We start from the raw sequence: 24,315 nt of genomic DNA, 5'->3' as shown, positions 1-24,315 counted from the left end.
TCACATTCAATTAAAACACAAATTGTACATGTCCTCATAGCATCTCTCTTCCTCTGTCAAAATTTGTATATATTAAAAAACTTATGGTGCAGTTCTTGTCTAAAATTATTTGAATGAACGACGCAAAATGAACAGATGAATGGTTCTTGAGGGATTTTTGGGAAAGTGTGAAGAATGGTATGAAGTTATCCATATCAAAACCGGAAAAAAGCAATTATGACTGAAAAATAAAAGCACCACTTATCTATTCTCCCCGCGCACCTCCTAATTGACCAAATAATATCGAGAAAACAACGTAGTCCTTGGCTCCTTTTTGCTGAAAATAGCAACATCTCGTGCACAGATACACGTTAGTAATTTATGTGCTGTTTGCAATGGGAAACATGCTAAATGAGGCGTGTGACGCAGTTGCAAATCTGGACAGGCTCGTTTAGCAGACCCAAATCCGGGTTTTATTTTGAAAATATAGACCGGAAAAGCTTCTCTTCTCCAGTCTTTCTTGACTTGAGTACGTGACGTATATAAAAGGCTGGACCGCCACATCCCAGCGGCTGTCTGTGTGTCATAGGAGAGTCGGAAGAAGAGGGCAGGTCGCCGGGTGACATTAAATTTCAGTTTAAACTCGACAGAAAGTAGCTTTAAACATGGCAAAGCCGCTGACAGACCAGGACAAGCGGAAGCAGATATCTGTCCGAGGGCTAGCCGGGGTGGAAAACGTCTCGGACCTGAAAACTAATTTCAACAGGCACCTCCACTTCACCCTGGTCAAAGACCGGAATGTGGCCACCAAACGGGACTACTACTTCGCTCTGGCTAACACGGTCCGGGACCACCTGGTGGGCCGCTGGATCCGGACGCAGCAGCATTACTACGAGAAAGATCCCAAAGTAAGCTGATGCCGCAGTCCTGCACAGCACCGCACGTACACACAGCTGACCGGGGGTCGGTGGGAGGGGATGCTCGTGCTGCACCACTACTGATGGCGCGTGTATGTGTGTGTGTGTGTGTGCGCGCGCGCTCATAGCTGGTTTGCTCATTATACCCATTTATAGAAGCGCTCTGGTTTGCTCTGTCATATTGGGCTTTGAAACAGTTTAAGTGTGTGTGTGTGCACGCTGACATTTCCTCTATATCAAAGCTCTGTTACATAATGTGCAGCTCGTGCATCAGCATCTGCCTCAGTAACCTTGATCCGATAACTGTGCGCCATCGAGGACGACACAAGGCCTCGGTGCTTCAAATGTGCACATAATACACATAATATCCAGCATAGAGTGGGATTAGGAGACTCAACTGGTTGTTGAAAAATGTACGTTATTACGTAACACCTTCATCCCTATCAGCACACACTGCGCATCACAAAATGGCCACACACTCTTAAAAAGGCAAATAAAGCTACTTTGCATGCACTGGAAAATACATTGTGTTCCAGGAACAGGAGGCTGAATTTAAAGGGCTATCACCTGTGTAATTAATAATGCAAAGCTGCACTTGTCTGTGTACAGGTCTTGCCAAGTGTGATGACACTCAGTGATGTGATGGAGGCTGAGTGTCTGCCCTAAATTTTGCATTTCATCCACTTAAATCTAGTTTTTGATGACTAATGCACTGCTAGACCGTGCAGCAAGGCTTGGCTCAGCTCCACAGAACTTTATTTTAAATTCCAGTGAACATCCTAAAGTTTCTAACGATGACAGATATGGGTGCATTTGGGGAAAACTTCTTAAAGTGATGCACAACAAGACATATAGCATATTTCCGAGGGGTGGGGGAAAAAGTTGATACAGCATAGTATGGTGATATTTTTGCGTGGCAATATTGTACTGATACACGGATGCCAAGTATAATTTTTTTAAGGGATGCACAATATTAACTTTTTTGCCGATAACTAATATGCAGATGTATAATAGCTTATTTGGCCGATAATCAATATGAATATTGATATATCCCCTTTTTCTCCCCACCTAATTTTGTGAAAAATGAGTCAATGAGTCAAAAATTAGTCAATAAAAAAACAATTTGGTTAGTGCTATTAGCAGAAATCAGCATGTTGTCTGATTCAGATATTTCATTTTCAAGCTAATATCTGTTTTTCCTTTTTTGGATAATATCTAATAATCTTCCCACAGCTGATGTTCAAGTCATTTCCTTGTCACCTCTTACTGTTTTTTTTTTTTTCACTTTTCTGGACATTTCTTGCCACAATGCTAATTTCCTTTTTCCCATGTTTGCAAAAGAAATTGCAGTTTTCTCAGGTTCTTTAGGTTTAAATGCATCTGAATGCAGCACAAAACATGATGTTGATCCAGGATTTAAAGGGTTAACAAGTATACTGTGTGTATCAGAGTTTGATATATCTTCATCATCTGTTCCATAGACCTCCTTGTTGTCCAAAAAGCATAAAACACACGTCATTGAGCCACACTGTCCCCTCATTATCAGGAACACACACTGTAGTTTATTTTTACTCAGTCCCACAAACTCTGTCCCGCTGCCCAAATACTTTTTTAGAGTGGTGGTTGTCAGCCAGGGGTCCTTAAGGGAGTTCTGGGAGTCCCCCGGGGAAATGGGCCCAGTGTGAGTAAGAGTGACTGTTCTGATCACAGGTTTGGCCTCTTGCACAGTTATCTTCTCAACTGTAGCTGACAACTGTTGAATCATATCTAACAACCAAAATCTGAAGGTCTCTGAAGCCAAATCTTATCAACTCGGAGTCTGTGACCTCATGTTTTATCAACTTAATGGTCCTTAAAATGAAAAAGACTGAGAACAGCAGCACTACAGCACCAAATATGGATTCATCCACCATCGTAAATAGTCCCCCATGAAATGTACTGTTTCCCCCTGTTTGAGTAACATTTGCCAAAAACTACAGTGATCTGCTGTTTTAAATGACTGAGTTTAGAAGAGGAAAAAAAATCATTGTGTGCTGTTTTTAACATGTATGTCGTCAGTAGGTACCAAGCTGAGAGACAGAAAGTATTGAGAGACACACTAACACATTGTTTTTTTCCATGGGATTTAGTAATGATATTATAAATAGAATAATATAGCATTATCCTATAAGACAGTGGTTCCCAACTGGTGGGTTGTGGTCCAAAAGTGGGTCATGGGTCTATTTTGAATGGGCTGCAAGTAACTTGTGATTGTGTTTAGTTTGTAAAAAAAAAAAAAAACAAAAACACAACCACACACTGTATTTGGAAGTACAGTGAATTTTTGGCACAGAGCTTTTCTTTTTATTTTCACACTGTGCTATTCTGGGCTGTCTCAGACATAAGCAGGCAAATGTGGCAGAAACATGGTGATATCTTTGGTCTTGGCTCTAAAACAGTGGTCCTACTCTACCCTCGAAACCAACCAATAGAAATGCAGCATGAAATGACGCTTTGATTAGTGCGACTAGCGAATGCTAGCAGATGCTAATACTTACTTACGACCTTGTCACTGAGATTTCTGAAATCTCACCGTCTGCAGGAGGCTGAAGTGCTGCTTTTGTTTATTCTTTGCAATATATTTTTCTTTCTTTCTGCTCCAAGTCGACGTGTCGTTTAGATTTTGTGAAATAAAATAATTTATGTGGTAATTTATCAGATGTGTGGATCTTGAAGTAGTGTCTAAGGAGAAATCTGGCTCGACCGGTTGGGAACCACTGCTATAGCGGTTAAACATCCCCACCACTACTGCTGCAAGTCATAGTTTCACAGTGATGCATATCAGCTGACTTGGAATTCGGACAAGTATTTCCTTCTCTGTCAGTGAATGTAAACAGTTTGACTCCGTGTTTTCTTTAATGGGTACATACTGTATTTATGACATTAAAAGTTTAATAATCACACAGCAAATCTGCATACTAACAGTAAAATACACATTGCTTTGTGTCTTTCATGTGAACCCAGTATAACCCTTGAAGAAGGAGCACAGACCCTCCTCTTCTATTTATACCGACACTGGATGCCTCTGTCACTTTGGCACATTTTTTTTTCCATGTCGGCTTCCTTTATATGGCCCCCACAATATGTCAGCAGGATCAGAAATGTCACATTGCAAACAATGTCAGAGAAATGTCAGCTAGGACACATAAAACACATACTTTGACATGTCCTTGTACAGTTTTCAGCATGATCTCGATTTGACACTTTAATACGTTAAAAGAGCTGTGTCACAGAGCTGTGAGGAGACATAATGTTGTGTGACTGGGATCACTTGTGTGTGGAGTGTTGGAGGAGCTGCCAGTAATAGTCCTGCTGTTGTTTCCTCTGACAGCAGCTGTTGTGTTCTACCACAGATAATGCTGCAGGGCCAGTAAGGACACTAAATAGGGCGCATGTTTCATTCTAAGTGTCCTCCTGAGAATCTAGGATGAGTTTCAGTGCTCAATGATTTGAATTTTTTGTCCTGTCAAATTGTAGATGAACAAACGATATTGTCCATTTTTTTTAGAAATATTTTTGCACGGAAATATATATATATATATAAATAAGAGACAGATTGATTAATGCTTTAAAACCTGAACATAAAGCTTTATTGGGAAAAAAACATGTAATGAAGGCAGTTAGCAATGTATTAGAAAAATGGCCTAAATTAGCAAGATAATTAAATGTGTAATATTTTTTAAAGCCTGATTTTGAAAAGTGCATTTTGTGTGCAGAGTGATGATTTAAGTATATGTAATATTAAAGCAGGCGTACGGGTTATATAACATATTTTAATTAATATAATGTATTTTGTAACATAATGTTAAATATAGAATTATAAATATAGTTTTATCAACATTTAAAAAAAAAAATTCAGGCAATTTTTGTGTCACCTTTTACTTAACCTTGCCAGCTGTGGGACATCTCAACTGGCAGGGATAAGTAAAAGTCGTTTTTTGCCTTTTTCACCAGTTTTTCTGCAAAAATCAAACCAATCAAGTTTCAAAGGATTAAATGCTTGTGAAAGGTGTTAAAACGCAGCACAAGAAAACTGTTCCAGGTGTTAAAGGGTTTAAGTATTGACAGCTATATGCAAATTCCAAAACAAAGGTCAGCATTAACGGTTTGCTTTTCTTGTTTTCCTGCAGCGTGTCTACTACCTCTCCCTGGAGTTTTACATGGGCCGCACTTTGCAGAACACCATGGTGAACCTGGCCTTGGAGAACGCCTGTGATGAAGCCACATACCAGGTGAGGCAAAGGATCATGGGGATTTGTAAACCACCACAAACGGGCAATGTTAAGAAAATATAGCTATAGGTTTAATTCTTAGATAAAAAACTAAAAAAAAACATATTTTAAGAAGTAGCAGGGTGAGATTTTCCTCCATGAGTCATGGAAAATTCAGAGAAAAAATCAGAACTGGAGTAGACTTGCTTTTGGGTTTAAAGAGTAACTAAACACCCCCACTTTTGGCTTGAGTGCCTTCCCTGGAATGAAAAAAAAGTCTCAAATTGGCAGGGCTGAAAGGGTGAGCTAAGACACACCCAGTCCCCCAGTTGTGCTGCATCTTGATCCACAGTTCCTCCCTGCTGCCTGCACACACACAAAGTAGTCGGTTGGTGAAAGGGCGGTGAGGGGACGGTCACGGGGGCTTAGTTAGTGATGAAAGCAGGCTCCTGCTACTATGATCAGCCAATAGCAAAATTCAATTGCAATAGCGACAAAATTTTCACACAATCTGAAAACTTTAATACTTTGCACTCAAATGTTAAGACTTGGACCTGAATCAGTCAACAACACTACTTAATACTAGGGCTGTGCAATATGATGAAATATATTGTGTGAAAATAAAAAAAGTGTATTGTTTCATATTATGCTATATCATTTATTTTGTTTACATCATCTGATAATGCTTTGCGTCCATTCACGTGGTTTGGATATAAAGAGTCAGACACAGAACTAGAGATGGGTGAATATACGAACACTTGATGCATTGCGGCTTGTGATATATAAAAGGACTTTATCGCTAACATTGAATATAAAACACACACACACACACACACACACAAAACACACCTTTTGCAGAGCTCAGATCGCGAATATTTAGTCACATTTTGCGACCTCGGAGCACCAGTGTGACTTGCAAATATTAGTTATATATGAACTGCAGAGCTGTGTTAGTTTGTTGCCGCTCAGTGAATGAATCCTCGTGGATACCTGACTGGAACCTTCAAGTCCACAGCAAAAAAACATCCACCTGCCTGAGGCAAGCCGAGTCTTTCACAATAAAAGCACCATGGGTCCTGCATTGATTTATTTAATTATAAAAATTATTTTTAAAATTTCAATTTATTGATTGATACTTTGTTAATCCCATGGGGAATTTGGGCAGTCAGCTGCTCACATTCAATTAAAAAAAACAATAAAAGCATAATAAAAACAAAATAAAAGTATTGTGAAAACGTAATTAATACAGTTTGAGTTAGAAAAGTGCAGTTGTGCAAAGTGGGGAGTTAGACACCCAGCCCCCGATCAGTCACGTGTCTCCTCCCTTCATCATCATAAAAGTACTTTATTTAACTTCCTTCCTTCTACTCCATCCACCTCACTGTGCCCCCCGCCCGCCTCAGCACCAACTCTGGAACTCACTCCCACCGGACATCCGAAACACTGACTCTCTTCAAATCCAGACTCAAAACTCACCTGTTCAAGACGGCTTACTCTGTGTAATTGCATTGTTCCATTTTATACTGTGTGTAGCTTTTATCTGTTGTTTTATTTTAATAGTTTTATCTTTGTAAAGTGTCCTTGAGTGCTGAGAAAGGCACTTATAAATAAAATGTATTATTATTATAACTGTATTTTATTAAATGGTATTATAACAGTAGTGTATTTGACTTTAATATATGACAGGAGCTACTTGATTGATATACTTCTATAGTAACTATCCTTCATTCAGTAATCTTGTATTGTAATAGTTAATATTTGTTTAAAGGACATTTAAAAATAGCGAGATATATAATGTTTATCCCGATATAGCCTTAAAATATTGCAATATTATTTTAAAGCCATATCCCGCAGCCCTACCTTGATCAGTAGTTAGTTTGTGCTATTGCATGATTTGGTTTATCTGACCTAAAAATTTACAACACTGAAGTCACACAATAAAACAAGCGAACCGATTGCGGCAGCAGTAGACCAGAAGCTCCTGTGTTCAGTGGGTAAAATTACTGTTTTTGTCAGCCAACAAAACTAATGGTCATGAAGCTTATGAATTTGTAAAAGGTACATAACGTTGATGATGTTAACAGTGAAATAAATGAGTAAACGGACCTTTATCAGTGAGATTGATGGAGTGCCTCTTTTTTTTTTTTGAAAGATTATTTTTTGGGCTTATAAATGCCTTTATTCAATAGGACAGCGTAAGCGTGAAAGAGAGAGGGGATGACATGCAGCAAAGGGCCGAGGCTGGAATCGAACCCGCTGCAGCGAGGACACAGCCTCTGTACATGGGGTGCCCGCTCTACCCACTGAGCCACCAGGCACCCCATGGAGTGCCTCTTTAGTGGTTATGCGTAGCAGCAGTGGCTGCTAGAGGCAAGGAAAGACAGAGACTGGCCTAATGTCCGCCTCAGATGTTGTGGAGGAATGATGCTTGTGTTTGACTCCTTTCTTCACTGATGTGCTCCTCAGCTGGGTCTGGACATGGAGGAGCTGCAGGACATCGAGGAGGATGCTGGTCTAGGAAACGGAGGGCTGGGTCGTCTAGGGCAGCTGGGTCGTCTGGCAGGTGAGTTCCTGCGTCTTCCTGACAGACTGGGATATTTAGCACAGTGGACAGGACAGTCTCAAGCACACACCCCTCCCTCCCTGCTGTTTCCTCAGCTTGTTTCCTGGACTCCATGGCCTCTCTGGGTCTGGCTGCTTATGGATACGGCATCCGTTACGAGTTCGGCATCTTCAATCAGAAAATTGTGGACGGCTGGCAGGTATGTTAACCTAATGGTGATTATGGACTTGACTCTCTGTCATTAACCCTTAGGGACTGTTTGGTGCATTTTACATGCTTTTCACTCTTCATTTTTTGATAATTTGGGCTGTGTTCATGCATATGGTATACATTTTGGCAAGACTTATTTTTGTGTAATCTTAGAATTTCCAGGTCAGCTACTACAATAAGTGTAAAATACACTGTGTAAACTAAATTCTTACACTCATACTGTTAAGTGCAAAAAATGCACAATTGAACCCCATCAAAGCATAAAAAACATGCATCGTATTATTTCTGGGAGTCATTCTGGGCTTGGGTATTTGTCATTTTTACTATTTTCCACCTGATGATGTTTTGGGTTTTTTTTTTTAACCATATTTGGCATATGGAAAAAATACATGCCATTTCAACTAGGTGCACTGTCACAATCAATTTTGCTGCCAATCACTGACTAAAAATCCCAAACTAAAAAACTACTTTGCATGAAAATATATTGAAAAATAATTCATTTTTTGTGTTTTTTTTCATTCAAAAACATAGTGGCATCATGACAAAAATCTGGCATTTAAAATTCTGAAAATGATTGAATATTCGATATATGTTATTAGGACTGATGTTGGTTAAGTCAATGTAAGTAGAAAATAATATTAATGTATAATGTTTTGTAAAGCTTGATTTTGAAAACTGCATTTTGTGCACGGAGCGATATGAGTGTGTATAATAATACAGCGGGCCCTAAGGGTTAAATCTAACCTGCTTTATATTATGATTCAATGAAAACATGTGAATGTACCCTTATCACTTGTGGTATATTTCACCTAACCTGAACAGTCAGTTCTTCTTGGAGACATGACCTGGACTTTACAGGTTTTGAGGATCAGGCAGCCAGTCCCACATTTTTTAAAGAGGAAGTCCTTTTTACTTCCCTAAAATCTTAGTCATCAGTGTCGTTGCAGTGACAGTTTGTAACCTATTCATGAGCTCCAGTCTTTTCCCAAAGAGCAAAAGTGTATCGTCACAAAAATTGATCTTGTCCAGATGTTTTGTTTGAAGGACCCAGAGACATTATTATGTACCAGTATACCATTTTAAAGGCCTATAGTGCTGTATGCTCAATAGCAAAATAAGTCATGCATGTTCAGTGTTCACACTGTCCCATAACGTCCACGTAGTCTGGCATGAGTGAGCTATCCGAGTCCCTCGACTTCAGCATGCCCCATGATTGCACTACTTTGTGACATCGCCTCTTTTTTATTAGTGAGTGCAAAAGGGCAGTAAAAGAAAAACAAAACAATAACAAAACAGGGTATTCATAGGCAACGCGTACAAGGGGGGTAGATGGAGACAGAAATTTAGACAAGACTTGACAAGACGAGACAAAGCAGAACAAACAAACAAAAAACATACCAAGAAATGATCATGAATGGTCGTGTTCTTACTGTTAATAATATGTAAACGGTTATTTTACTATGCTATGGGTGTTAATTAGGTAATTCATGTGTATGTGTTTAGGTGTGTCTGCAGCTGAGAAAGAAGAAAGACAAGATGGACTGAGCAAATAATACTACAAAGAAATATAAGAAGAGTATAGGATAAGAATAGGGATTATACTGTATAAATAAATAAATAATAAATAAATAAATAAATAGATATCTTTAAAAAAGGGATAAAATAATAATAATAATTATTATTATTATTAATAATAAAACAATAAAATTAAAAAAGATTATAAATAAAAATAACAAAATAATTAAAATAAATAAATAAATAAACTTAAAATGAACAAATTAAATATATTTAAAATGAATGAATAAATAAAAAGGTAATAAATAGCTCAAGAGGGAAAGTAAAAGACAGGGGATTTGGCACCCCCAGTCACCCTCCCAGAGATACCGCGGGGGCGTTAGAGCTCAGGCGGAGGTCATTTGGGCTAGTCTTGCTAGTTCTCCCATTTTCACTCATTTGTTTTGCTGCTCTGGGTCAACATCTCTTCATTACACATTTCCAAACACCTCAGATCCTTCATATCAATGTCATTAACCATTGCTGAAAAGGTCATATTATTAAATTGTAAAAACAGAGCGAAGGTATCCTTATTCCACTGGCTCAGTTTACTCACAGACCTCTTTCATCTGGAGGAAGTAACAGCATCTTTTAAAAACTACCATCACATCTTATGAACCTTGTCCCCATTTTTAGCAATAGATTTTTCATGCTTATTTCTCTTTGTTTGCACAAATGGTTCCTCATATATGTCTCACATCTGCGCTTCGTTTTGGTCACATAGCTAAAAGAAATCACAATGTGCAGTTTGCCTCAGCAGTCCAATCTTTCTGCCTGTCTCGTCCATTGGGTCCTGTCTTGTCTGTCCAGTCCCACCCTGCTTGTCTTGTCCATCGGGTCTCGTGCAGTCTGTCTTGTCCACTTGGTGCCGTCTTGTCTTGTTTGCCTTGTATAGCAAACGTCTTTAATACTTAAAAACCTAACTCGACGTCACTTTTCTTTGTTCAGCTGCCTTTCACAAGTATTTAAGCCTTTGAGCCCAGAGCAAATTGATCTCTTTTGAAAAGTTCAGGAAAAGGCACTGAGCAACTTGGCAAGAAGTGGCCTGCAAAATTGGTTATTTTCAAAATTATTATTTTTAAACAGCTAGTGAAAAATCTCAAAAACTAAACTAGATCCAATTATCTCAACGTTTAAAATTATTATACACTTAATTACTTATACACTTTTTTGGTACTTTTTAAAAACATTTTTGGGTAATTTCCTCTTTTGTTGCTCATTGCGTTCTTCCCATATATATTTTTTTTTTTAAAGAAATCAATCCAAATTGCCTAGGTTTCAAAGGGTTAATTCTCACATAATAATAGGCATGTCTCGTGTATTTGCAATGTGTAAATCTGATAACACAAATCAATTAATTAAATTTAAAAAATTCTAAACAAATCAATGTTTCCACAGGTGGAGGAAGCTGACGACTGGCTGCGTTACGGTAACCCCTGGGAAAAGGCTCGTCCTGAGTACATGCGCCCGGTCCACTTCTACGGACGAGTGGAACACACGGCTGAAGGAGTGAAGTGGGTCGACACGCAGGTTAGTGTGAACACACACCAGAACTGACCTGTGATCAGACAATGTTCATCAGTGCTGCTCGCCTCTCCTGTAATAGATAACAGCTGTCTGATTAAGTATTATGGAAAATATCGTGGTTTGAAAATTTTGAACATATAAAATGAAAAGCAAGACCGCAGAACAAAAAAGGAATATTTACAGAAAATGAAAAACATAAAGCAAAAGAAATGGTTAAACACATGATGACTTGGTTTACGTATTTGATTTTACATATTTAAAACCTATACTCTAACTAATTAAACATATATACAAATACCAACAATTTAAGATTATTGTTTGCAGAAAAAAAAAGAAGATAAAGTAGAAAAAAATAAATATTCAGTAGCCAAATAACTAAACTAACCCCTGTAAACAGCTGGTGATTGTCAGACCCCCTCTGCCTGCCTGTAGAAATCATGTTTTTATGTGTTCCAAAGCTTCACTCCACAGACTGAAATACAAAAACTTTCCCTGGTCGAACACTGTAGGTTTTGTTATTACACTTTTCTTCTTAAATGATAACCTCTCTCTTGAGCGCAGAACAGTTTCTGAATATTTCCTGGTACTAGGTTATTTTTAGCCTTAACCCTTTGAAACCTGGATCGACATCAGTTTTCCTGTGCCGTGTTCAGACACCTTTTACAAGCTATTTAACCCTTTGAACTCTCAGCAAATTCATTTCTTTCAAAAATGTGAAAAAGAAAAGCAATGAGCAACTTGATGAGAAATGTTACACAAGTTGCAAGAAATTAGTTAAATGTGAAAAATTAGTTTTGAAATGGGGGATTATTATAAAAAAAACTGAGGGAAAATGAAAAGAAAACAAATTATTTTAAAATCTGTTACTTTTTTTTTTTTTTTAAATTTTCAGCACTTTCTTTGGGACCATTCTCTTGTTTGTTTTTTTGTTTTGCTTTTTTTCCCTGCTTTTATTCCAGGTCATTTTCTTGTATTCTTTTACTAATTTCTAATTTTCTAATTTTTTTTGGTAAGTGAATGTCAAACTTTTGTAGTTGTTGCCCCAAACCTGCGCAGTAATTTATTAAAAAACTATGGAACAGAAGAGAAGATAAATGATAGTTGTTGTGTCATTATCAGAAGTTTGATTGTGTAAATAAACTCATCAGTGCTGTCTGGTGGACAAACTAAGCAGTGGAGACTGTATTGGTGTTAAAAAGCTTTATTTTTTTTTTTTATTGTCGTTCAGGTGGTTCTGGCTCTCCCTTATGACACTCCAGTCCCCGGCTACAGGAACAACATCGTCAACACAATGAGACTGTGGTCTGCTAAAGCCCCCTGTGACTTCAACCTCAAAGACTGTGAGCACATTCGTCTTACTGTTGAACAATCATCACTGCCTTCCCAAAAATAAATCAACAGCTATTAAATACGAATATAAATGATGTCCCGCAGTTAATGTTGGCGGCTACATTCAAGCTGTGCTGGACAGAAACCTGGCTGAGAACATCTCCAGGGTTCTCTACCCCAACGACAACGTGAGTGCTTTTATCACCAATACACCAGCCAGCAAACTCTGTCTACATTTTACTCTCCACTTCACTCGCTATTCTTCACTGCCCCAAACTGAGGGTCAGTCACTGTACTTCAATTCATAGGTCTTACGCTTCCTTCACGTGCTCCTCAGAAATATCATATTTACCCTATTCATGAGTTAGGAGCACATAAACAGCCTTCCAAAGTTGTAATTACAAGCAGGAAATGTGGAAATTTTGATGATACCCAACTTGCCAAGTTGCTACATTTCAGGGCAGCAAAATTAGTATTAAAAAATTAAATATTTCGTTGTTTTGTTCCTAGTAGCTATCATCTACTTTGAGTATTTGCATATTTTAGTATACGCATCTATTAGCAAGCATGACCTATGAAGCATGCCAGTGAGTACAGTGAGTATACTAACACTGATAACGAGTTGCCGACTTGTCGTCATAAATGCATAAACATGGTGATAAAAAGTCAATGTTTGGTTCACTGGTAAGACACTTTATTTTTAATTCACGTATTATGTATCAATTTTTGATCACCTGTAAAGAGTAATATGGTATTAATGTTAACTGTTGTCCATGTAGAGTGACCTGGAATACATTTTAAAATATAATATAATATAATCTATATCATATATGAGAAGACTTAAAATGTAACTTGCCTTAAGCTGCAGGAACCCTGAGAAAAACACAGCCAAGTTGCAGCTACTTGTGGTCAGAAATACCAGTGAAATACACTCAGCTGCTGTATTAATCTCTAACAGGCCTCTTAGCTTGCTTTGACACCACCACCGTTATAAAGCAGAGCGTGGATTAATTAGCGGAGGTATTTAGCCTGTGGGAACATTATTACTAATATAAGTTTGTGTGGCAAAGAAAGACAAGATGTGGTTACCCACCGTCAGAAAGAAGGTGAGATACATTTAGAGCCCTGAAGCCCCGCCCCCCTTGCATCCTGTTCCCTTGTTTATTCAAAGTTTGTAAATATTGAACGTGTTGCATGCCCAAGTTGCACCAAAGTCAACACTGAATGTCTTGGTCCACAACAACACACTCACCAAGCGAGAAGTAGATCGGAATAACGATTTTCTCGAGATATGTAAAAGACAGAAAGATGGACAGACAGACAGAGACGTTCTTTGCTTTACAGTGACATATCTGAACCATTTGTCCCATCTTAAGCTTCAAAAAAGGTCAAGTCCTCTCTTACAGAAGCAAATACTAAACTCATGGCTGTGTCCTCTTATCTCACATCTCCTATCTTATCTTAACTTGAAATCCTATCAATATCAACTACTTATGACCCACTTGTATAAATAGAAGGGGTTGACCAATATTGGTTCTTCAGAGCCGATATATATACTGATTATGAGTAGTTAATGAGACTGATATCGATATGTAGAACCCATATGCTTTTGCAATAAAAAATAAAAATCTTTCCGTCAATATTTAGAATTTAGAATATAACAGAGTCTAACACAAAACTTTGTTTAAGTTCCTTTAGCAAATGTTTAATCAAAACTGACGCTTTCAACATCATATACAGCAAGTTTAGCTAAAAACAAACAAATAGAAATAGCTCCTTGAGGTTTTACAAAGTCTTTGCACTTTAGAATTAATGAATTTTATCGGCGATTATTAAACACCGACACAGATACTCGGCAAAATGTCAAATATCGGCTCCGATAATCAGCCAGGCAGATAATCTGTCAACCCCTAATAAAAAGACTTTCGTTTATCTTAAATAGAAGAAAAATACTTGTAGTATCTATAACACATAACACACTTCAAGTGTTTGCAGCTCATGTATGATTAAAAATGAGACAATAGCAGCAACTATCTTCCATATTGTCTCGGTCCTGCAGTTCTTTGAAGGGAAGGAGCTGCGTTTGAAGCAGGAGTACTTTGTCGTGGCAGCAACTCTTCAGGACATCATCCGTCGATTCAAAGCCTCCAAGTTTGGCTCCACAGAGTTCGTGCGGCTCGACCTTTCTACACTGCCAGACAAGGTGAGAGATTCATCATATGATGTCAGAGATGGTGACAGCAGTTCTTTACCACGAGCGTCAGCAAATCCACCTGAGTTACCCTAAGGTTAGAGATGTTGACATAAACTTGCTGTTTTTAGGCAGGGATACTCAACTGGCTTTGCTGGAGGGCCACTTTTGCAAAATGACAGGAGCCAGGGGCCAGTCGCAGCAGCCTCAGACATGTTTCTAGGATATTAGGGCATTTTTACTGTTTTAGCACATTTCAGGGATTTCAGCACATTTCTAGGATTTTAGGACTTTTTTTAGGATTTGAGGGCGTTTTTCGATTTTAGGACATTTCTAGGATTTAAGAACGTCTCTAGGATTCTAGGACATATTTAAGAATTTTAAGATATTTCACGGAATAGAGGACATTTCTAGGAAATTAGGACATTTAAAGGATTTTAGGAAACTTATAGCATTTTGGAATGTTTCTCGGAATTGAATCATTAATCTATTATCTGTGACTCAGAGCTTGGTTGCAGAGGTCTGTGCTCTCCTTAATGCCAGTGCGTTCACTCTAAAACTTTCCATATCTCTGTGTGTGTCTGTTTTGTGCAGGTGGCCATCCAGCTGAATGACACCCATCCTGCTTTGGCCATCCCTGAGCTGATGAGGATCCTGGTGGACACTGAGAAACTTGATTGGGTGAAGGTAGGGAGCTCCAGCAGTGCAATAACACACAGGCCTCAGTAAAAAGACCCGGGGTGGAGCCACATGTAGTAAACATTTGAGGCTTAGGGGGCGTGCTCTCCCAGGAGAGATTTTTTGCTCCTATTTACAGCAGCTATATTAACAATTTTTCAAGCTATTTGAGACAAGACTGCCCTAAAACCCGTCCGTCATTTTGGAAAAAATGGAAATGTAAAGTGAAGCATCCGACAATGTTTGGAATTTGACGAGACACACAAACCAGCTGTCACACTCACTTAACGCACTGATCGTCCAGGTGTGTGAGGGTGTAACAGGCAGGGCACAAACTTCTCTCTCAACCTGTTTTTTTTTTTAGTCTTCACACAACTACTGTGACTCGAGGAGACTTTGTAAGTCTGAGCCAACGCGTGCACACTCTTGTGCTGTTGGACTCTGATCAACCCTGCAAAACCTCTACCTCCTGCAGTATAACAGGATGTCCTGTGGTCACTTGTGCAGCAGCTCTGTCTCTCTGCATTCTTCAACAGTGCAGCAACAATGACACAGCACACTCACACATCAGTCACAGCTCCAGTCACACGCTCTGACAGAGTGGAAGAGAATAAACTTGCTGATAGAGATCATCTTTTCCCAAAACTGTTGGAGGGCAAAATAGTGGGGAACACATAGGGAACACAGCACTATTTTATACATGAATTAAATTTGTCAAAAAGTTAATCCTTTGAGAGGGGGATCAACAACAGTTTCCTTGTGTTAAGTATTTAAAACCTTTAAATTCCTCCAAAAACATGGGGAAAAGGGCAAATTGGCAAGAAATGCTACAAATTGCATGAAATTTGTATATTAAAATTTTTTTAAAAATTCCAGAATTTACAATTATCATAATTATATGTTTAAAGGTATCTTATATAATTATTATTATATAAGATACCTTGTTTCTTGTTTATTTTTTCTTTAAAAAAAAAAAAATAATAATAATTTTATATAATAAAATAATAATAATTATTATAATTTTCACATAATTTTCTTGTACAAATTTTTTGATGAATTTCTTTGCCTTTATTTTCAGGTTGCTCATTGCTTCTGATTCTCATGTTTTGCAAAGAAACCAAGCTAATGTTCTCAGGTTTTAAAGTAATTACATATTTTAATGTCATGGTGACCGTTTTAGTTGTAGTCTTGGATCCGCATGAGTGTGTGTGATAATGTCCTGTCCTTTGTGTGTCCAGGCGTGGGACATCGTTATTCGTACCTGTGCCTACACCAACCACACCGTCCTGCCTGAAGCCCTGGAGCGCTGGCCTGTTGACCTCTTCCAGAACCTGCTCCCTCGTCACCTGGAGATCATCTATGAGATCAACAGGAGGCACCTGGAGGTACGAGGACAGCTCAGCATGGATTTATGAGCAGTTATGAGCATTTTTGCTGCATAAATAATACTCTTTATATAAACTCTGTGAGCACTCTGAGATTTAAAGAAATAACCTGATCTGCCATCTTACCCATATCAACATTTAACAATTTCATCAGTGTGTACCCTGAATGAGAGTTCTGCACTGCTCTGAGGTCTTAGCTAAGCCCATACTTACCTCTTTAAAGTGAGGTCGCTGCTCCTGATTATGTTTTATGTTCTTTTTTGAGACTCTGAGAATAAAGTTGTAGTTTTACAAGAAAAAGTTATAATATTTTGAGAATTAAGTCATAATTTTTATGAGAATAAAGTCCTATTTTTACGAGAAAGGGGATATTATATAACAGAAATAAACATATTGCCAGCAAACTGTAAACCAGCTGAGAGCAAAGGTGGTCTGTGTGGCATGACACCGGGGGCAGTAGCTGCCAAGGCTGCCTGTGCTTTCATCTGTTTTACAGTTTGCTGCTAATATGTTTATTTCTGTAATACAACACCCCCTTTCTCATAAAAATACAACTTTATTCTCATACAATTATGACTTCTTTTCTTGTAAAACTACGACTCAATTCTCGTAAAACTACGACTTCATTCTTGTAAAACTACAACTTCATTCTTGTAATATTACGTTATATTATCGTTTTTCTTATAATATTATGACTTTATTCTTGAAATCTAACATTTTTTTCATTAGCATGGCCCTAATCCTACGCTGTAAGGTGGTATTGATGTTGGCATTAGAGCACACACACACACACACACACACACACACACACACACACACATTCACACACCCACATACAACGTTTGTGTTGCAATAACCATTTAAAAAAGGTTAGTGGGCCACAAAGTCAGGTCTCCTCATCTTTTTGCCTGTAAGTCAAGTTTCACAGCAGACTCGTCCAACGCTTCGTCCAATATTTTGCTCTGTCCATCTACTGAGACGTCTCTCTCCTTCACCCTCCAGCGCATTGGCAAGCTTTACCCTGGAGATAATGACCGCCTGCGCCGCATGTCCCTGATTGAGGAAGGGGACAACAAGAAAATCAACATGGCTCACCTGTGCATCGTGGGATCTCATGCTGTCAACGGCGTGGCCCGCATCCACTCTGAAATCATCAAAAACACGGTGTAAGGAAACCTGTTCCATCTCACTCACTCGTGTGTGCTTATATAACATGAGTGGAAAGAAGCCTCCGGCCATGTCTGTGTTTGACATGACTCAACAAATCCTCCGCAGTTACCAAGAAGGTTGAAGAATGTTGATTTAAACTTGGTGTCGGAAGGCAGGGATACTTAGCCTGATTTGCTTCGGGTCTGCTTTTGCAAAATGATTTTAGGTTGTTTCTAGGAATTTAGGACATTTGAGGATGTTTCTAGGATTTGAGACAATTTTAGGATTTTAGGTCATTTCTATAAATTTAGGACATTTCTAGGATTTTAAGACATTTGTAAGATTTCAGGACATTTCTCGGATTTCAGGACATTTCTAGGATTTTGAAGACATTTTTAGCATTTTGGGTCACTTCTAGGAATTTAGGGCATTTCTAAGATTTTAAGACATTTTTAGGATGTTTTTAGGATTTTAAGACATTTTAGGATTTTGGAATGTTTCTAGGACTTTAGTATAGTTTGAGGATTTTAGGACGTTTCTGGGATTTTAGCACATTTCTAGGATTTTAGGACATTAGGGTCTTAACTAGGACCTGTGTCGGCAGGTGTGGGGGATCCTTCACTGGCACTTTTTTTTTCTAACAAACAAGCTCTATTTTGATGCTGTTTTGTGCACTGTTACACCTTATGTATACTAAAAGGACAAAAACAATTCACAGTGTGAATCACTTCATTTTTATTATGAATATTATGCCACCCGACAACCTATCGGAGGCCGGATCTGGCCTGTGGGCTGCAAGTTGAGTATCTCTATTGTAAGGTTTTCTTATGCTGATAACTCTCTTATTGCTGCTTCTGTTCTCCTCAGCTTTAAGGATTTCTACGAAACAGACCCTGATAAGTTCCAGAACAAGACCAACGGTATCACACCGCGCCGCTGGCTGGTCATGTGCAACCCCGGCCTGGCTGAGGTCATCGCAGAGGTGTGTGTGTTCTTCATACACAGTTAATACAGAGAAATGAGGAGTTCTTCCAGGAGCTAAAAACTTCTTTGTTTTCTTTAGAGAATTGGTGAGGACTACATCCGTGACCTGGACCAGCTGAAGAAGCTCCTGGATTTTGTGGATGATGACGCCTTCATTCGCGATGTTGCCAAAGTCAAACAAGTGAGAGCTTAAAACGTCTAAACAAAGCTAGTCACTCTCCTCATTGTCTTTGTAATCACATTCCTCTGTTATGACCTCCACTTTCAGGAGAACAAGATGAAGTTTGCAGCCCATCTCGAAGAGCACTACAAAGTGAAGATCAACCCCAACTCCATGTTTGATGTCCAGGTGAAGAGGATCCACGAGTACAAGAGGCAGCTGCTCAACTGCCTGCACATTATCACACTCTACAACCGTGAGGGAGTTTTCCTTTTATCTGAAGCTTTTTAAAAAATTAAATAAATGTGGATTCAGAGTTAAGTGGATAATTTATTTTATTTTATTTTTTTATTTTTTTTTATTTTATTTTATTTTATTTTATTTTTTTTTTTTTTTTTTTTATTTTATTTTATTTTATTTTATTTTATTTTATTTTATTTTATTCTGGACAACAGATTATGGGTTCAGAACATAAAACAAGGCAAACACTTAAATTTCCCTAACTGTTCAGATTTTTCCAGAATTAAGAAGTTTGTAAAAATTGGAAGAGACAAAGTGTACATGCCAAAGTTCTGTAATATATTTGACTAGGAGACTTGAAAGTAAAATATAATAGTGGACAGAATAGAACAACATAATATGGTTATTTATCGAATACCTCAATTTATTTGTTTTTAATCAGGAATCAGGAAGGAACCCAGCAAGTCATGGACCCCCAGGACCATCATGATTGGAGGAAAGGTGGGTGACACTGAAGCTCTTACATTATGTTTTTTTTCTTTCTATGTTTATTGGAGGGCTGATCTTACTCCTCGCTGTGAGTCCATTACAGAGAAGACTTTTGTAAATGTTTAGTTTAACTAATGGAGGACTGTAAATAAGAAGAAACGGCTCACGTAGCTCCTTCAAAAGACTAAAAAACAAGCCTTTCAGCATGCTTTTACAATATATTTTTACTGAAATATAGATATACCCTCCCAGGACCTGAGCTTTTGTTTGGAGTGCGTTTTTAATTCCTCCTAGCTATTTGGGATGAGAAGGACCTGATAACACTTTTGTGTTGAGATTAGCGTAGATTTACTTCCTTCCCTTCTTACCTACTTTACTACAGAAATGGCCTCAATCTTGGTTTGACATGGATTGGTGTATTGTGCTTTGTTACCACCAGATGTTTCAAAGGGTTAACTTAGAGCTGTTGTCCTCTCTGTGGAAACGTTTTTGTGCCTTCAGCTAATTGGCCTGATTTCTTTAAAAAAAAACATGGAAAGAAGGCAATGAGCAACTTTTCAAGAAATTACCCAAAAATTAACAAGAGTCAGAACAGGAAATGACCAGAAAAGGTCCTAAAATAAAAAAAAAAAATATATATATTATATATATATATATATATATATATATTTTGATTTTTTTTTCCCCATTATTTGATCATTTTGTAATGATTCTCATTCTCGCTCATGTTTTTTTTTTTTCTTTTACTAATTTTTTTTTTTTTTTTTTTTTTTCAGTTTGCAGGAAATTTGCTGATGCCTTTTCCCCACATTTTTGAAAGAAATCTAATCAATTTGATCATGCTTCAATGAAAAAAAATGTAGTCTTGTATAATTGTGGATAGGTGTTTGAATTACAGCCAACCTGCTGAATGTGTTGGATTACAAAGTGCCAAAAGCTCCTATTGTGTTCTGATGAAAGTTTGCACCACTTAAAATGCTAATTTTCAGCAAAACAACAACAAAGAAGTAATTGTACACATCCTTAAAACATAAATCACACATGAGCTACACTGCAGCCCGGTTTTTATTGAGTGTCGCTCATGGCGATGGTCCCGTGTGTTTCAGGCGGCTCCAGGTTATCACACTGCCAAGATGATCATCAAGCTGATCACATCCATTGGAGACATCGTCAATAACGACCCTGTGGTGGGAGATCGCCTCAAAGTCATCTACCTGGAGAACTACCGGGTCACTCTGGCGGAGAAGGGTAATGGATACTGTTCATTTGTCATCTTATTTTGTAACATGTTAAAGGCTCAGAGCAGGGATACTCAACTTGCTTTGCTTGGGGGCCACTTTTGCAAAATTACAGGAGATCAGAGGCCAGTTGCAACGGCTCCATACCTGTTTCTGGGATTTTAGGACATTTTTAGGATTTCAGGGCGTTTCAAGGATTTTAGAACAGTTCTCGAATTAGAGAACATTTCTAGGTTTTCTGGAAATTTCTCAGATTTTAGAACATTTCTAATATAAAAGGACATTTCTTTAATTTTAAGACGTTTCTCAAATTTAAGGAAAATTCTAGGATTTATGAAAGTTTCTCAGAATTTTGAACATTTCTAAGATAAAAGGACATAAGTTTGATTTTAAGGAATTTTCTTGGATTTTAGCATGTTTCTAGGTTTTCAGGACATTTCTGGGATTTAAGGAAATTTCTCATATTTTAGGACATTTCTAAGATTTTAAAACTTTTCTAGGATCTTAGGACACTTTTTAGTATTTTAGGTCCTTTCTAGGATTTCAGAAACGACCTAATCGGTTGGGGGCCTATCGGGGGCCAGATTTGGCCCACAGGCTGTAAGCTGGGTATCACTGGCCTAAAGTGTGCAAGTCGAGGTCCTGTACTCGTGTTTGAAGTAATGTAGAGAGAAAACCTGTGATGTGTGTATGTCCTGTCTGCAGTCATCCCTGCGTCTGACCTGTCGGAGCAGATCTCCACAGCCGGCACCGAGGCTTCTGGAACCGGGAACATGAAGTTCATGCTCAACGGAGCCCTCACCATCGGCACCATGGACGGAGCCAACGTGGAGATGGCAGAGGAAGCTGGAGAGGAGAACCTCTTCATCTTCGGCATGAGGGTTCCCGATGTGGAGGCTCTGGACAAGAAGGGGTTAGCCTCGTGACAGAGAATTACAATCAAGATTTTTGTAAAGCTGCACTGGGAAAGATTTCAGGCCAGATTCACCCATGCTGTCACGTGATACCTGTTCTAATGATTGATGAATGTCTTCTGTCCTCAGCTATGACGCTGCGTCATACTACAACCGCATCCCTGAGCTTAAGAAGGCTATGGACCAGATCTCTGGAGGCCTCTTCAGCCCCGGCCAGCCTGACCTCTTCAAAGACCTGGTCAACATGCTGATGCACCACGACAGGTTAGAGCTCACTGCTGACGCTGAGGGATCAGCACTCTGTCTCTGCTGACTCACAGTCCGACTGCATGTCCACAGTCATGCAGTGTCATCAGTGCATCACTGTCAGACACTGTCAGAACAAATAACCTTCCACATGAGGCTCTGCAAAGCATCATCACCTAAAGTCAGACTGGTTGCTTCAACTCATCTGTATGTGTCTGCAGGTTCAAGGTGTTTGCAGACTATGAAGCCTACATCGAATGTCAAGAGAAAGTCAGCACGCTCTACAAGGTCAGTGTGTCAGCATGAGGAGATCAACCAGAGCTGAAAAGCTCTAATGAAAAGGCCATAAGAGTTGGGCTGTACTATACAAAACTTGTACAATATACAATAGTATTATACTATACTATATCATACTGTACTACATTATTTTATACTATGTTATGCTATACTATACTATATCACTGCAACAACTGTATTAATATACTATACTATACTATACTATAGCTCTTGTATTATAGTATAATATATATTGTACTGTACTATGTAACAAATACTATATTATAAATTACTATACTATAAATGGTGAGTGGACCTGCACTTCCCTAGGCCTTTCAGCCACTCAAAGCACTTTCACATTATGAGTCACACTCACCCATTTACACACACATTTATTTATTTGCGGCCAAGGCTGCATTCACACCAACGGAACAATCATCAGGAGCAATATGGGGTTCAGTACTTTACCCAAGAATATTTCGACACGCGGTTTGGAGGAACGGAGGATCAAAACGACTTTCAGATCAACGGACAACTTGCTCTGCCACCCGATCCGCAGCCGCCCTGGCTGCGTATTATGCTATACTATGCTGTCTTACTATACTGTACTCTACTATTGTATTATACTATAATATATCGTGCTGTGCTATATAATAATATACTATACTCTACTATTGTATTATACTCGAATATATTGTATTGCACTGTACTATACTATACTATAGTATACTACTGTAATATATTGTATTATGTACTGTATACTATACTTTGCTATACTATGCTATACTATGACATTTTTTTTCAGGTGTTAATTAAGTTAATCAATTTCAAATGTTTATTAACAGAACCCTAAAGAATGGACCAAGAAGGTGATCCACAACATAGCCGGCTGTGGCAAATTCTCCAGTGACCGCACCATTTCCCAGTACGCCAGGGAGATCTGGGACATGGAGCCCAGTTTGGAGAAGATCGCCGCTCCTGACGATCCTCGCTAAAACCACATCTGCCTCCTCCACCTCACTGTAGCTCAACACGTGGTCCAACCATTGAAGAAACACCCTGTAGCTTTTTTGTTTTCACTGTGTACTGTGGCATTATTTCTTCACATTTTCTATCCCCATGCAACCTCTGTTACGTGCAGTAACATATATTGAAGCGGGTTTATTCCCAATCTGTACTCTGTGCACCAGCAATGCATATCTCACTGTTGGGTGAAAACTGTGTATGAAGGTAAAGTATTAGAGATATACTTCCTCATTTTGTTATAGTGCCCTCCTGTTTTCCAGAGTTTGGAAATTCCTTGAGTGCTGCAACAAAATCAGGGATTATGAATTTAACCAAACTTCCATACACAGTGATTCAAACCACATTTCTCACTCTTTCCCTTTCTTCTTCTGAGTGCATATGTCAATCAGAATCCAGCAAAAATGACGATTAACCTCAGCACTATTATGGCTCCAACCAGCCCATGTCTTCCATGGAAGAGAGAGAGGGGACACTCCGTGGTTCATGTGCACCTCGGCCTCATCGCAGCACTGTGACTCGATGGTGTTGGAAGGAAGCCTTGACTCCATATCCACCGCAGACTAACATTCATATTAATGTTTCGTATTAAAAAACTCAAAGTGCTCTGTCAGTGTTTCATGGTGTTTGCTGAATATTTACATGTGTGTAAGTCATCATTACTTGTCGGGGGAACCCTGTGATGCAGATGTGCTGCCTCATCTGTTTAGTTGTGATCTCCTCAGCATGTTTGTGTCTCCTCTCTTCCTCAAAGTGACCTGTGTTAGAAAACAACAACGCCTTCTCTGCCTAAAACCGAAGTGACTCCACTACTCTTTGGGAGATGTGTGTGTTCTGTGGTGTATCCGTACGTGAATGTATAGTCCATGACTCTGTGGATATCAGCCTGATTAATGTACTGTATTGACCTGCTTTAGCTACCGACTGTGTGAGTGCTGCAGAAGCGTCTGCCCATTACGATGAACCTAACACTTCACTTTTCTTTTTTTAGTCAATAAACTGTATACTATATA

At 38.7% G+C, this 24,315-nt stretch overlaps 1 protein-coding gene across 1 annotated transcript; it reads left to right on the top strand.

Annotated features, from left to right (window-relative positions):
* The first annotated feature begins 544 nt into the window (after positions 1–544).
* LOC121961994 (glycogen phosphorylase, muscle form-like) lies at positions 545–24,315 on the top strand. The gene is made up of 20 exons (XM_042512154.1): positions 545–887; positions 5,066–5,167; positions 7,613–7,709; positions 7,805–7,908; positions 10,872–11,003; positions 12,229–12,340; positions 12,435–12,517; positions 14,389–14,532; positions 15,115–15,207; positions 16,437–16,583; positions 17,586–17,749; positions 18,600–18,714; positions 18,796–18,897; positions 18,985–19,132; positions 19,559–19,617; positions 20,712–20,853; positions 21,549–21,756; positions 21,887–22,021; positions 22,225–22,291; positions 23,125–24,315. The coding sequence occupies exons 1-20, from the start codon at positions 645–647 to the stop codon at positions 23,272–23,274; spliced, it is 2,547 nt and encodes an 848-aa protein (XP_042368088.1). The 5' UTR covers positions 545–644; the 3' UTR covers positions 23,275–24,315.

This window comes from Plectropomus leopardus, chromosome 23 (genome assembly GCF_008729295.1).
Source record: "Plectropomus leopardus isolate mb chromosome 23, YSFRI_Pleo_2.0, whole genome shotgun sequence".
Lineage (NCBI taxonomy): Eukaryota > Metazoa > Chordata > Actinopteri > Perciformes > Serranidae > Plectropomus > Plectropomus leopardus.
The sequence above is the reverse complement of the archived record's forward strand: the minus strand, read 5'-3'. Positions and strand labels throughout refer to the sequence as shown.

Coding starts and splice junctions, on each gene's coding strand:
- LOC121961994 (XM_042512154.1), top strand. CDS start 645: ATGGCAAAGCCGCTGACAGACCAGGACAAGCGGAAGCAGATATCTGTC. Junction 888..5,065: donor ACTACGAGAAAGATCCCAAA/GTAAGCTGATGC, acceptor GTTTTCCTGCAG/CGTGTCTACTACCTCTCCCT. Junction 17,750..18,599: donor GAAATCATCAAAAACACGGT/GTAAGGAAACCT, acceptor TGTTCTCCTCAG/CTTTAAGGATTTCTACGAAA.